Below are 15,541 nucleotides of genomic sequence, written 5' to 3' on the forward strand. Positions count from 1 at the left end.
TCGAGAAGTGATCCAGACTGTGAAGGGATCTCATGGTGTTGTGTCCTGTAGGATCAACACCATGAGATCCTTGAGTAACACAATTCACAGTAACTGTTCAAGAGTCAAGACCATGCAGTTTGTCAGCAGGGCCTGTTTTTTTTTTCCACGGTTTTTCTGAAAGGTAAACAATATTTAGTTTGCATTGTTAAGAATCTCAGCACTCACCATGGTTCTAGCTTAGCTTAGTTTAGCCCATGTGTCAAACTTAAGCAAAATGTGGCCCGCCACTAGATCGCAGTTTATCATTGTATATGCATCATGCGACAAGTGAACTAAGTAATAAATACAGAAAGTTATTTATCAATATGTTACATAGTAGTTACCTTTAGTTTACATTATATTTAGTTACATTTATTCTGTATGACAGTTGCATCTGGCCCTTTGAGCGTAACCATTATGCTGATGTGTCCCTCTGTGAAAATGAGTTTGACATCCCTGTCTTAGCCTAACTGCTTGCCAAAAGGCTAAAAGGGTCCAACTCTTATGAGTTAAAATGAAGAAATAAAGTAGGCAGCAAAGAATAAAACCAGCAGCATTGAGTTGAACAATTTTAAGGGTCTAATAAACCACAGTGGCTCTGTGTGTCCATTAACACTGGCTGTAATATAAACAAACATTGAACATACCCCGACCTAAATACTCATAAGGCCATTGCAGTTTCTCAAGCATCATTGTTTAAAAGTATGATGGAAGTAGTTACATGTGTATTTTTAAAATTATTGAATTTAAAGTGGGACTTTAAGGCTTGAGGGTAATATTCTTGGGGTCTGCCTAAAAAATGGTCCGTTCATATATGGACTGAAGGAACTGCTATTGATTTTCTCGACATCACCTTCATGGTGGTATTGATCAGACGAGAAAACCTCAGTTTTAATTGTACAGTGAGATTGTCTGACAAAACACCTCTGATACTTATCTTATGCAACCTATTGCTGTTTATAATTCAGATTTGTTTTAAGATGTCCATACAGAATTCATGGTTCCAGGGCCGCCAACTTTTGAGAAAACCTTGGTGTGAGACATCGTGGCATGCAGGGCAAATGTATGGCTGGCCCAGTCCAGGTTACCGCCACACACCCAATATATTTATTTATAGTAGTATTTTATGCATCCCAAGCTTATTAATGCTTTATACAATATGCTTTGTGCATTATTAATGCTAAATATATCCACTCGTACCTGATCGACACTCTGAGTCTTTATTCCAAGGAGAACTTAAAGTCTTACAGGACTCTGGATGCTTATGAAAGTGAACTGTTACAGTATTAGCAACACAACTTGTCCAGATGTTTACCGGCTGCTTCCTACAGCTCACTAAACTACCCTGGGAAGGGCGACCAGAACAAGTACGGCGGACAACATGAGTGTCTTTAAGAGGTTTTAAAAAATATAAATGATAATCATTAAACATGCTCCATACCTGCTGGAAAGTTCTACACAACTAGGAAAACAACTGGAGTACATGTCATGGTTTGGTTTGTCTGTCATGTTTTGTTATGGTTTTGTTTTCTCCTCCATGTTTCATGTCTTCATGTCTTGGCCCCGCCCCCTTCTCGTCTGTGTCCACCTGCTTCCTGGTTGTTCCTGCACACCTGCACATGCACTTGTCTCTTCATCAGCCTGCTCTTAAACCCTCTGGCTATGTCCCAAATACGAGACCGACGTCGGTCCGCGAGGAGGACCCGGAAGTCAAACGCTGCCAAATGGGACGGTCTAGCCCGGTTATGTCTTCTAATTACGGCAGGCGGTTACGTCACCAATTATTCCCGCCCCTCGAAGCTCTGCGGCTCCCTCTAGCTAGCTAATGTTGGTATTTATCGATATCGTCAATTCTATTTATTATTTGAACAAGTTATTTAGTAGTATTTTTAGTAGTATTGTAGTAGTTTAGTTAGATAGTTGGTTAGTTAAGTAGTATTGTTTGTAGTTGAATAGTGTTTTGTCTGTTTTAGTTAAGTTTTGATTAATTTTAACTGAGATTAGTTTATTTTCTTGATGGAGCCTTTACAATACTTTCTTTTTTTAACAAGTATATTTAAATACATTCAACTAAATAACCGACGGCGGCGCATTGTTTTTCTCAGGCTGAGAGACAGACATGAACAGGTAAAGTAAACATGGTAATGCTGTGAACTCTTGTGTGCGTGTGTATATATATATATATATATATATATATATATATATATATATAGTTTTAGTTTTAAGTTAGAAATGTTTAAGCTTTAAAAGCAAATATCTATATTATATTTTAACAGTTTTTCTATTCCTTCACAGTCTAGAATACAGTACTGTAGGATCAACATGGGTGTTCCTGTGCTGGAGAGGTTCTTCGGGCAGGAGGACACACGGCCAGACTTTAGGCTGAGCAGGGAATCCCTGGATGTGCTTCTGGCCCTTCTGGATCAAGAAAAGAGTTGGGGGTGGGGGGCCACAATCGAGACCCTGGTGTTTCTTTTCTGGCTGGCAAGTTTTTCATCATATAGGGTGGTCTCCAGGGTGTTTGACATGCCTCGCTCCACTGTCCACCGCATCGTCCACAGGGTCACAGAGGCACTGGTGGCCCTGCGCCACAGGGTTATTAACCTTCCAAGGACCCCAGAGGAACTGGACTCTGTTTCCCGTGGGTTTGCAGGGCTGGCAAGACATCCAGCTTTTGCCAAAGCAGCTGGAGCTATCGATGGCTGCCATGTCAGGATCAAGCCTCCAAGCGGCCCTGATGGTCACTGCTACAAAAACAGGAAACTATTTTCATCCATCCTCCTGCAGGCAGTTTGTGACCATCAGGGTCGCTTCATTGACGTATACGTGGGCTGGCCAGGGTCAGTCCACGATGCGAGAGTGCTCCGCTACAGCCCTCTGTACATTCGAGCACTCTATCCTCCTCCAGGGCACTTTATCCTTGCAGACGGCAGGTATCCGTGCCTCCAACAGCCACTCCCCCTCATCACTCCCTACAAGAGGCCAGTACGAGGTGTGGGAGCCCAGCGCTTCAATTTTCATCATTCAAAGGCACATTCTATTATAGAACGTGCCTTTGGAATGATGAAAACGAGGCTCAGGGCCATCTTTCTCCAAGCGCTGGTGGTGCACCACACCTTTGTACCACATGTAAGTTATCTCTCTATTTAGATTTTAGAATGCCAAAAAGCAAAGTCAATTATGTTTTAACTTTTCTTTTTTGGTCAATTTCAAAGGTTATAACAGCATGTGCCATCCTCCACAACATCTGTCTGGGAGCCGGTGACATCATGGCCCCAGAAGATGAGGCTGTGGAGGATGTGGCCGAGGATGAGGGGGAGTGTGACATGGAGGCAGCCAGTGGAGCAGCCTGGCGTGACCAGCTGTCTGCAGAGGTGTCTGCCCTGGAGGAGGGTCCTATTGACCATGATTACTTGTAATCCGTAAGTTAATAGCAGTGTTATATGGTTATTCAGATTCCAATTTTGTCATTTCAAATACTGTGGTTATTTTTTTCAGAGTCAGAATAACAATGTGATATACTCTGCCTCACTCCTTTCTAATACCACAGTGACATGGCAGCTGTCGATTGAGCCAGACCTGCAAACTCATCACATGGACGATGCAGTGGACAGTGGAGACACGTTGGAGACCACCTTCAGATCAGAAACACCAGGGTCTTCATTGTGGCAGCTCAGGTCCAGAAGCACAACCAGGGACATTCCTCTCACCAAAAAATCCAGCCCGTGTGTCTTCTGATAGAGGAACCTTTCAGGCACAGAACACCCATGTTGATCCTACGGTTATCAAATGTCTGTTGTTGTTTTTTTGTTGTATTTTTATGTAAATAGTGGACATTTTAATTAATTAATTGTATGTTTTATGTTATGTTATGTTTATATATATACACAGATAATATTTTTTTGTAATAACTTAATACTAGTTCAAAGTTCATTGAAGTTCAAAACAAGTTCAAATGACATATTTCAATTAAAAGAATACACATTTATTAATTCATGAACAGTGTTGAACATATAACACAAATAATTATCTACTAAACTAATTTTTTTCTAATGATTTCTGTCATCTAGCGCTTTCTGACGTTTGACGTCCTCTTTGAAGAGCTCGACGAGCTCAAAATCGCTCGTCCTCCTTTTGGACCTCTGTGGTCTGCGGGTCTGGTTACCACCGCCGCCGCCGCCGTCCTCCTCATCCTCCTCCTCCTCTTCCTCCCCCTGTCATCCACACACTGCTGAACTTGGCCCTGGTAAGTCTGGGATGGAGGCGATGAGGACAGGTGGGGAAATTGAAGTTTTCTGCCCAAGCACCGCATCCATGTTAACAAACCAGGGCCAAGTAGCAGCAGTGGGCTTCCCACTAACTCCTTCCCCTGACCTGGGACACTTACAATCCTGAAACAGAGGATTCAAACATTTAAGTCAACAATAGCAGCTATGAAAGAAATTTTAAAAAGTATATTGTCCATCAAATATAATGTAAAACGCCATTAACAGACTTATGAAACTAATATGTACATACTGTATACGTACTTTATATTTATTTTTTTAAGTTGTCCCACTTTTTTTTGGCCTGCAGGGGAGTAACCATGCCCTGCAGGTTCATATTTTCCAAAACAGTTCTAGACAAAAGACAACAGGAGAGGTTGTATCAGTAGTTCAAGCACAGGGGTTTTAAATTAGACTGCTGCTGCCGCCCCCTTTCAGAGTTAAAATTATCAATATAGGCAAAACATTACACTTATATTTTAGGAATAACAAATGCAATATTTATGTCTTACCGCCAGGCAACACTGGCCGAGTTTTTGGCCCCGGTGAAGAGCTGGTCGTGCTCCCCTCTGAGGCGAATAAACTCGGCCGTCTGCTCCTTGGTCCCTACAACAAAATAAAATTATTAACATACGTTTCTTTCAAACCACCAACTACAATTGGTGTATGTGGCAAAATAAGCATGATATAAAACCGCCACATTCAAGTTCAACTTAAAGAAAAGGTTTGAAAGTTACGCCGTGATTGAAACTACTTCACGGTACGAACTACTGTTCGCTGACAGCACACAGCGAACAGCAAATGCTGCGGTCAGTCTTGTGACTTGTGCTTAATAATTACATAAATCGCGGTACACATTTTAAAACAGAAGAAACGTTTTTATCTTGTTTTTATAATACTTACATTTTAATACAAAATCGCTGCTCCCAGCCGCCGCAGTCGCTTCCTCCACCATCTTGTTTTTTATGAAAATGATTTGCCGCTGGCACGCAAAGAATTGTGGGATATGGTCGGCGGCGAAGGATACCCCAGACCTATCCTTCAAAAACAAGCTAACGTCGGCCACATATCTCGGGCCGCATACGGAGCAGTCCAGGTGGACCGGTTCATTCGGGACAGCCGACGGCGCTGCGCTGTGACGTAATTTGACAACATCCGGTCGACGAATCCACCCTTCCTCAGCCGCGGTCTCGCATTTGGGACACATTCTGTGTCTCGTTGCCAGTTCGTTTGTAGCCTTGTCTCACGTTCCAGCGCTTTATTCCCACGATCCTTGTCATAGTTTTTGTCTTCCTGTGTTTCGACCATTGCCTGTTTTGTCCGACCTTGTCTTCTGCCTAGCGATTCTGACGGACTTTAGTTCTACATTCACTTTGACTAGAACGTCTTCATTTTCAGTCTCCTCGGACTGATCGGGTGATGTCAGAATGCTGGGTCCGTGCCACCATAGCTGGTTCTGTATCAAGCCTTCAACACTTTGTCCTCTTGTGGCGAGGTCAGCTGGATTGATCTTCCCTGCGACGTGTGACCTTGTCTCAGGGTTGGTCAGTGACTGGATTTCGGTCACTCTGTTTGAAACAAACTGTTTCCACTTCTGTGCGGAGCTGCAAATCCAATGCAGCGTAATCATATAATCGGTCCACATTCTTATCTGGTGTGGTACCACACTGAATCTCACAGCACTATAAGCTCGTTCACTTGCGTCACAAAACACATGTAGTGTCAGGACATGTTTGGTTTCTGGCTGCATGTCTGTTCGATACCACCTTGGTATGGCGAGCCGGTCTAGCTGCGGTAGTTCTAAACACCATCGTTGCCATTCTCGTGTCAGGTCAGTTGGTAGCTCTTCATCCCAAAAGAGTCCTCTCTCCCACATTTCTTGAAACAGGCACTTGATTCTGATTTTGAATGGTGTCAGGAACCCGAGTGGGTCATAGATGCGTGCAGCTGACTGCAGAACACTTCTCTTGGTATTCTTCTTTTCCTTTAGGATGCTTAATAGTGGTCTGAGGTCAAAGGTGAAGTCATCAGTTCCTGGTCGCCACACTAAGCCCAACACCTTTAGCACTGCTCCATGTTTCTCTGGCGCTATGGTGTGGTCTGTTGTACTCTCCTCCCATTTCTTCTCCAGCTCATGAGAGTAAGTCATCCACTTGCAGAGGTCCATGCCTGCAGTTGACAGTATATATTTAGCAGTTGTGGTCACATGGTAGGCCTCGTCAACACTGTGTGAACTTGCGATGAAATCATCCATGTACAGCGACTCCATTAGTGTCTCTACAACCTGTAGTTGTTCTGTTTCATATTGTTTCAGATGCTTTCTGATTGTTGCTGCGAGCAGGAATGGACTTGGGGAGGCTCCGAACACCACTCTGGTCATCCTCAGCACACGCAGTTCTCCATCTTCTCCACTTGGTGGGCCTGTGAGCCACAAAAATCTCACTGCATCTCTATCTCTCTCCACTAGGGAGATCTGCAAAAAAGCCTTTTTTATGTCTGCCATGAAGGCTATTTCATGTTTTCTGAATTTAATTAGAACAGTGAGGAGATCTGGATTCAGGTTTGGTCCCGTCAGCAGACAGTCATTGAGGGATGGACATCCATCTTCATGAGACGACGCATCAAACACCACTCTTAGTTTTGTGGTCACTTTGTCTTCTCTGAGCACTGCGTGATGTGGCAAGTAATATTTCACAGTGTCTGCACTTGCGTTGTCTTTTGGCACATCCTTTGCAATGTTCTGCTGTAAATAGTCCTCCACTACTTCATTATATCTGCTGTAGAATGTGACATCTTTCTTTAGCCTCTTCTTCAGACCTTTAAATCGAGTTTTAGCAATGCTGAAGTTGTCTTGGAGCTCTGCTCTTTCTGGTTTCCATGGCAAAGCCACATGATATCGTCCATCTTTAAAGGTGGTTGTTCTCTCGAACATCTGCAGAGCCTCTTCTTCATCTGGGTTCTGTATTTTCTCACTTGTGATACCCAGAGACCCAATTTCCTAGAATGCACTTAGCTGTTTGGAGACAAGTGTGTCTTCTTCAAGTGGAATGAACATGCAGGTTGCCTCAGCTACACTTGACATGGACACTGGTCCCTGCACAGACCATCCACTCTTTCCGAGACTATTTGCCAGTAGTAATCGGCTCCTATCAAGACAGAGAGCTCAGGATCATCATCATTGTCCTCACTTTTCTCACCAGTGCACACAGCAATATGATGCCTCCTTCCACATTTTTCACATGACACATCCTTTACCCTGCATGTCTTTGCAATGTGTCTCTGTCCCAGAGTTTGCTCCTAAATACTGGCTTTATAAAACAAATGTTGTTTTCTTTTGTCTATATCACATATTGTTGATATTTTCCCCCTGCATTCACACCTACACCTCTTCCACATTATTTTTTACCAGTCTGGAAAATAATTTCTGTGCCGTGCGTTGGTGTAAATTAGCCAGACTGTTTAAGAGCACAGCAAGCCCAATAATGTCGGCGCAAATCGGTGAATTCTCTGGTCGTCCATGAACGAACATGGCGGTTACAGGTAAAAATGAGAAAACATGAACGATATTATTATTATTATTATGATTATTATTATTATAATAAATAAACATTGATATAATCAGATTGTTCAGAGACGAGAGGAAAACTCACTGTCTGCTGCACATCTGTCAGCAGCTGCTCCAAACAGGCAGAGAGAGAGAGTTTCACCGGGTTCATCGACCGACAACAGCAGGGAACATAGGACCTTTTTCAAAAAAAGGTCCTATGTCCTAGTTACATGTTGTAGCTATACTTTCCTGCAGTTTTTCAATTATGTGTCATTTATTTGTATATGTTTCTATTTATGCACAGGTGAGGTGAAAAAAATGTTCAGCATTTCAGTACAATTACACCATAGCTCAGAATTAAATTAGTTATTTTTGTGCACACACCAATTAGTGATAGAGAATTTGAGCTCTGCTAAACCATCCTTTTTATACAGCAATAGTGAACACACACAAGCTGGGCGCTGGACCAGTGGGAAGCACTTTTACGTGCCTGGGGAGTAATAGGCTCCAACACATCCCAAGATTTTAACCAGCAACTTTTTGTCAAGTGAAGTTACAAGACCACTTCCTCTCCTCTTGGCCATGGGTTAGGGTCAGTGCAATTGGATGATGCCACTGTCCCATCATAGAAGCACTAGTTTGTTATCCTGTGCAGCACTTGTGTGATGTGTTATTCCCTTTGTGAAATGTGATTTAGTACACTTTCTGACACAAACTAACCTGTTTGCATGTATTTTAAAAGTTATTTTTTCTTCTAGTCAACAGACTTTCAGCATGATGGCAAATACTGTCTAACTCTCATTCTTTTTTTTTTAGGACTTTGATAAATAAACTTTTATAGATTCTTTTTCAGGATTTACCCTGTTTTGAACATGAAGAACATGTCCTTCCAAAACCCTGGGAGGTAAATCCATTACAGTGTTCTTGTGAATGTGCATTCCATTGAACAAATTCCATCTTCTCTGTGGAAACTAACATGTCATCATTGTAGATGTGGAGGAAAGCTGAGCTAATGCTCTTGTTTTGTGAATGTTTATGCCCTTATAAACACTACAGACACTAGCCCACACCTCGACCTTATCAATGTACACCCTCACAAATTCCACAACTTTATTTTCTAGCCTAAATATATCTGACACGCTGCAGATCTGTGGGTAACTAATTATAGTCCCAGGACTCTGCCCTCAAAACAAAGACTCTTGCCTTGAACAATCTTTTTTATCAAGTTTCCATGAAGCTTCTATTCCACCACGCATGACCCCATCCTTAGCTTTATCGAGCAGGGACGCCCAGGACCATGGCCTTATTCATGTTGACAGGAGAGGGGGTGGATCCAGTTGTGGTTGTTAGGTCATCTCACAGCAGAAAGTTTTACAGAAGGGGTTTGTTATTCACCAGCTGCTACTGCTAATTGATGAACTGCTGTAGCTGCTACATTAACCATTGCTGGTTGGACAGTCTTGCATTTACTAGCTCTCTTAGCATCTCACCAATTTCTAAATTTTTATTGTTTTCCATTACTATTGTGCCACCTCAACTTGGGCGAAGCCACCATAACACAGCTGTCTAGGAGTTCAGAGCGTCAAAGACTCTCCCTGATTTTCCATCTACTCCTGTTTTCCTGTGTGAAGAGGTCACTAAGTTTCAAGATGATAACTCTTTCTCCTCTTCTTTTCTCTGAACTGTCAAAGTTGTTGTTCAGATCCCAAAACACACACAGGACAGAAAACACACACAAGTCACAAAACAAACACTGAAGTGAAAACACACACACACCCCAAACACATGCAGAAGCAAAATATAAAGATAGCTGTGAGGAAGTTTCAAACGTGTACACAGATACGCGAAAAAAAAAGAGGGATCGTTTTGTGAAGGGCAAAAGACGAGCCCATAGAAAGGTGACCCAGGGGGAAAAGCCCTCCCGGTGATTCTGGTGGATTATGGGATGTTTGTGCTAATACGGACAGTCATTTTGAGACCAATGCAAGCGATATGCGTAAAGTTTACTATACTGTTGCTAGGCAGCGGACATTTATCCGGCAGCACAGCTTGAATATTTTGGTTGTACGCCCCCTGCCGTTGTGGCGAATACTGCAACAAACAACATGCTGAGTATAAACGCCCCCGTACATACTTCTATGGTCACATGCTGTCTGTGGAGCCCCACGCCAAGGCTTTAGGAAGTCATTGGTGAAAACAGTGGAGGACCGTTATAAAGCTAAATGGTCTTATATTCACTGCATAATATATAACCCGAATTGTTCGGGTTAAATTTGAATTGTTGTGACATTTCACAGCAAACTAACCTATATGTAATATGTAATATGTAACCTATATTTGCCTGACATCTGATGATTTTTCATTAGTGACCTACACTACACAAATTGATGTTTATTATTGTTATATAGTACTTAGCCACCTACAGTATGTTGGTAGATTGAGGCTGTTGGATAGATTTTAGATCCACCATTGGAGGTAGACTAAAGGACACAACCACATTTGCTCACAGGTTGGGGGTGTCAAAAGGTTATAAAGGTAGCCACAGTATATTCCATTACAGTGACTGGTGTTATGGTAGCAACAATTACTGTGCTAGACTGTGCTTTTCCTTTATAAATCATTGGTTGTTTGGATAAGAAATCTCAGTTAAATATAACATATAGGAGACAAACACATTGAAAAGTGAAATAAAGTTTATATGATTTACAGAAAGTGTGCAATAATTATTTAAACAAAATTATTAATTTAATGTGCATACATTTAGGCACCATTGTCATTTTATTGATCTCAATACCATTAGCACTAATTATTGGAACTCAAACATGGTTTGGTAACCTCAGTGACCTTTGACCTCTCTACACATGTGAATCCAATCATGAGAAAGAGTATTTAAGGAGGTCAATTGTAAGTGTTTCTCCTCTTTGCATCTTCTCTGAAGAGTGACAACATGGGAGCCTCAAAACAACTCTCAAATGACCTGAAAACAATGATTGTTCAACATCATGGTTTAGGGGAAGGATACAGAAAGCTATCTCAGAGATTTAAGCTCTCAGTCTCAACTGTGAGGAACATTGTGAGGAATGTGAAGACCACAGGCACAGTTCTAGTTAGTTAGCACATTTGGACAAGCCAGCTTCATTTTGGAATAAGGTTCTGTGGACTGATGACTTATGAACCATCACCACACCATCATGCTGTGGGGCTGTGAGGCCAGTGCAGGGACTGGAAATCTTGTTAAAGTTGAGGGTCACATGGATTCCACTCAATATCAGCAGATTCTGGAGAACAATGTCCAGGAATCAGTGACAAAGGTGAAGTTGTGTCGGGGCTGGATCTTTCAACAAGACGACGACCTTAAACACTTTCCAAAATCTACTAAGGCATTCAAGCAGAGGAACAAATACAACTTTATGGAATGACCATCTCAGTACTCAGACCTGAATATTATTGAACATTTGTGGTGTGATTTAAAGCAGACTGTCCATGCTCGGAAACCATCAAACCTGACTGAACTGGAGATGTTTTGTAAAGAAGAATGATCCAAAATACCTTCAGCCAGAATCCAGAATCTAATTGGAATCTATCACCTTGTGGGATTTAAGTTTTTCCAATGTGACTTGTATGGCTAAATAATGGCTAAAAATAGCATTTGTTCCTTTCTGTCAGGAAACTGCAATCGAATGAATAGCCAAATATTTCTCCTGCTGCCACTGGGAGTCATAGTCACAACATCTGAGTCCCAATACACCATTGCAGCAATCTTTACAACCAGGGGATGTTTTTTAATGGGAGAGGAGAGCTGGGCCAAAAGTTGTAACGATATCTGCAAAGCCCTACGACAGGCACTGTGTTACCGCTGACCACTCCTCTCCTCTGTGGCCAGGTGGCCTGGGACAGTCACCAAGGGGTTTGTCAGAGAAATTTGTATTGTTTTATTATATTAAGTCAGTTTAAATTCTAACATGCTGGGCAAAACAGTGGCCTTTTATGGTATTGCATATATCTTAATCCCAGGCAATACATACATCTGTGTATGTACTCTTTGATAGGATAACTGTTCAGTTAAATGTTCATCACAAAACTCCCCCAACAGCTTGGACTAATCAAAACACGGTGTAAATAGGCTATGAAATTGTGAACTTAGAAAATATAAATCTGACAGCACACACTTATCACGCTGTTTTATTATTAATAATAATAATAATAATAATAATAACAACAATAATAATAATAATAATAATATAGCGCTTTTCTTAGTACTGTTGGATTGACTTGTTTACTTCTGTTGTAAAGACGATTAAAACGTGAGATGATATTTCATCAAATCAAATAACCAATCGGAGGAGAGCCCTTCTAGCCAATCAGAGGTGAAATAAGCGGTACACCTTCCCCTAGCATCCTAGGAAAAAAGATACCGTGTCCAGGCTAGCAACGATAGCTCACCTTGACAGCCTATCATTCAGGGCTGCCAACTCTCAGGCACCTCCCATTCCTCGCAAATTTCTAGGAATTCAGCCAAGCACCCGCCGCATTACCTCTGATTGGCTGATATTTAAGTCAGTGTAGACTGAGGTGGTTAAGTAAGCAGACTTGTATCCAGAAGGTCGCAGGAACATTATTTACAGTATTATTATTATTATATAAAGTAATAAGTGCTAATTATAGTGTGATAAGTAGATTATAATGCATTATGAGCTTGGGATGCAAAACATATTATTTTAAATAAATATATGTTGGCAGTCCTGTATCATTGCCTCAACAGGTTAGTGCTACTGGGCTCGACTGAAATGTATGTAATAATGTAATGTCCTGAAATCTGACAGACTGAATTAATGGAGCTGACCAGATATGAATCAGCTCCTTTCCCCTGTCATTCATCCATAGAATTTTAGATCATCCAAATTTGTCACAGGAAATGACAAAAAAGAAAAGATGAAAACAAAAGCTGAAATACAATCCTACAGTTTAATTATAGTTTGGAAGATGTGGCTGTATAGCTATCAAACAGCACATGTATTGTGTAGATTCTATTCAATCGGTCTGACTATTCAGCATATTTATAGTTGGCCTTTTCAGGGTTCACAGACATGGGTTTCCTCTGTTTGTTCACAGTTTCTAAGTTTGATATCAACAAAAGGGAGGTAGTATTTGTAAGATCATAGTGGTAGTTGGCAACTGATTCTTCAGAGAGGAAATAAATCAGTGGAGTGATGTTACAGAAAGGAAGGAAAATCACAAGACAGAGTATATGTGCAGATTATGTTCGGGAACCACAATCTTCTATGACTGTAAAGGGAATTTGGTGAACTGGGAGGTTGTAGTAGAAGTAAGAATTATTGTGCTTATCATAATGATTTTCAATCAATGTTTTAAATGAAGCTCTGTTTTCACATCCTTGTTTCAGATTTTGGGAAGAGAAAAATCCTGAGAGCTCTGGATAGGAAACGTTTCTCCAGACGAGGTCTGGAACTTTGTAATGTCTACACCTAACTACTGAGGGTGGCTATGACCTGGATGAATCTTTACAGACATATAAAACCAATCATTTAGGGACTCAAATGAAAGGTGTAAATGAATTACTCTTAATTAAGTTAATCTTTTATCATTTTTGTTTACTAAAATCCTTAACTCCTATTTTGTCTTCATTTCTCTGCAGATGAGAAGTTACCGTTCTCTGAATATTGTCTCATCTCTCCCTGGAGTGTAGTGTCTCACTAACTCTGTTCACACAAGAAGCTGCTGCTGTGTTTTACTCAGAGTTTGCTAATGCAATAATATACTTTTAAATAACTGCTCTGAAGCTGTCAGCCATGCAAATAGTCACAAAAAAGCCCTGTTTAAAAAAGTGAATGGATTGAGCGCACTGAAATGGTAGAGTGCTTTTACTTTGAAACAAAAACAGGAAGTGATGGATTTGTTATCAATGACTTATGGAAATACGTTAGGAAGTGAACATTAATCCACATCAAGCAGGCCCCCTGAATGAACCCATAGACCCAGTGGCTCAGGCTGCACAGTGAAGAATCAAATCATACAATCTGTCATTAAATCAAGATTAAACAGGCTCTACCAAAAGTTCACAAGCAGAACATTCTTTAGAAAAAAACAAAACGACTTGGCGAATGACTTTGTCTGTTATTGTCACAGCAGGCAGCACTGTATGCTGTGTTTACTCCTAATACCAGGCAAACAAAGGCCACACATCAGGGTAACACCAATGAATCACTTCACTATCAGCTCTGAAATCGCTGCCTTGATCTGAGATTATTGCAAACATGAACTGTAGGGGAAAAAAAAACCCTTTGTGTTTAACCGTCTTCCTTTCCTGTTGGTTGGAATTAGGTTAAGAATGTTTATTTAAAGGTCCAGTGTGAAGAATTTACTGGCATCTAGTCATGAATCAAAAAACGATAGGTCCTCTCAAGAGCCAGTGTTTGCACATGTAGGAACATGGTGTAGAAAACCCACTCCTGATGTAGGAGGGTAATGTTATAATAATAATATAAAATATTAGTAGTATGAATCACACTAATAGTATTTTCCTATTCATCAAATTTATTTCTGTAAATAAATACCCAAATCCTACACACATGACCTTTAGATGTAGGGCTGGGCAATATTAAAATGTTATTATGATGTATCATTCAATATCAGTATCCATCCATCCATTATCTACCGCTTTATCCTCCACCAGAGGGTCACGGGGGGTGCTGTGCCTATCTCAGCAGACATTGGGCGATAGGCGGGGTACACCCTGGACAGTTCGCCAGTCCATCACAGGGCCACATATAGAGACAAACAACCATTCACTCACACACTCACACCTACGGTCAATTTAGAGCGACCAATTCACCTAATTCCCATATCGCATGTTTATGGACTGTGGGAGGAAGCCGGAGAACCCGGAGGAAACCCACGCACACACGGGGAGAACATGCAAACTCCTTGCAGAAAGGCCCTTGTTCCGAAGTTGTTCCAAACGGGGCTCGAACCCAGGAACCCGGGTCTTCTTGCTGCAAAGGCAAGAGTGCTAACCACTACACCAACCGTGGGCCCCCCTATCAGTATATATCACAGTATAAATCAAATCAATGTTTCTGTCATCTTGGTGATATGGCTTTAATGTTTTCTTCATCTAAGGAGGGCATAACAGAAAATAATTGAGAAGCACTGTGTAGTGCAAACACACAGTGCACACAAATTCATTGTTTTGTTACAGTTTTTCTCCATTGGTTTGGCTCATTTCTTGAAACAGAAATGACATTCTCAAAACAACATGGACAAATCTCCAAACCACTTCGCAGTTGTCCACAACAGAATTGCATTTCTCATTCATTTATCAAATTGCAATTGTCATAATTGACACATGCTTTGATCTGATCTGTCATCTAAGATGTGTGAAACTCCTCCTTTGTTGGCAAAGTTCTATTTTCACCTGACCTTGACCTCAATTACACACAAGCTCCTCATTTTCTTGGACCACCTTCATTCTGATTTGATCCCTAAAATGAGAGGTCTGGTCGGGCCTCACCTACCAAAGTATGCACTTGTGTGGGACAATGTGATGATATTACAGGAGATCAGTGCAGGGGATGGTTGTGACGTGCACAGTGTTTCTTCATTGCATCACAATGGAGAATATACACTGTGATGTGAACAAGAATCTGTGGCCAGACAGACAGCAGAGTGTAGATGGCCAGGAGGTCGA

At 41.3% G+C, this 15,541-nt stretch overlaps 1 protein-coding gene across 1 annotated transcript; it reads left to right on the forward strand.

Annotated features, from left to right (window-relative positions):
* Nucleotides 1-2,343: 2,343 nt before the first annotated feature.
* On the forward strand, nucleotides 2,344-3,440 carry LOC310936129 (putative nuclease HARBI1; the record flags this gene model as incomplete). Its single annotated transcript, XM_083900168.1, has 2 exons — nucleotides 2,344-3,150; nucleotides 3,237-3,440. The coding sequence occupies 2 exons, from the start codon at nucleotides 2,344-2,346 to the stop codon at nucleotides 3,438-3,440; spliced, it is 1,011 nt and encodes a 336-aa protein (XP_083756294.1).
* Between the last annotated feature and the right edge of the window lie 12,101 nt (nucleotides 3,441-15,541).

This window comes from Microchirus variegatus (genome assembly GCF_963457635.1).
Source record: "Microchirus variegatus genome assembly, chromosome: 13".
NCBI classification, from domain to species: domain Eukaryota; kingdom Metazoa; phylum Chordata; class Actinopteri; order Pleuronectiformes; family Soleidae; genus Microchirus; species Microchirus variegatus.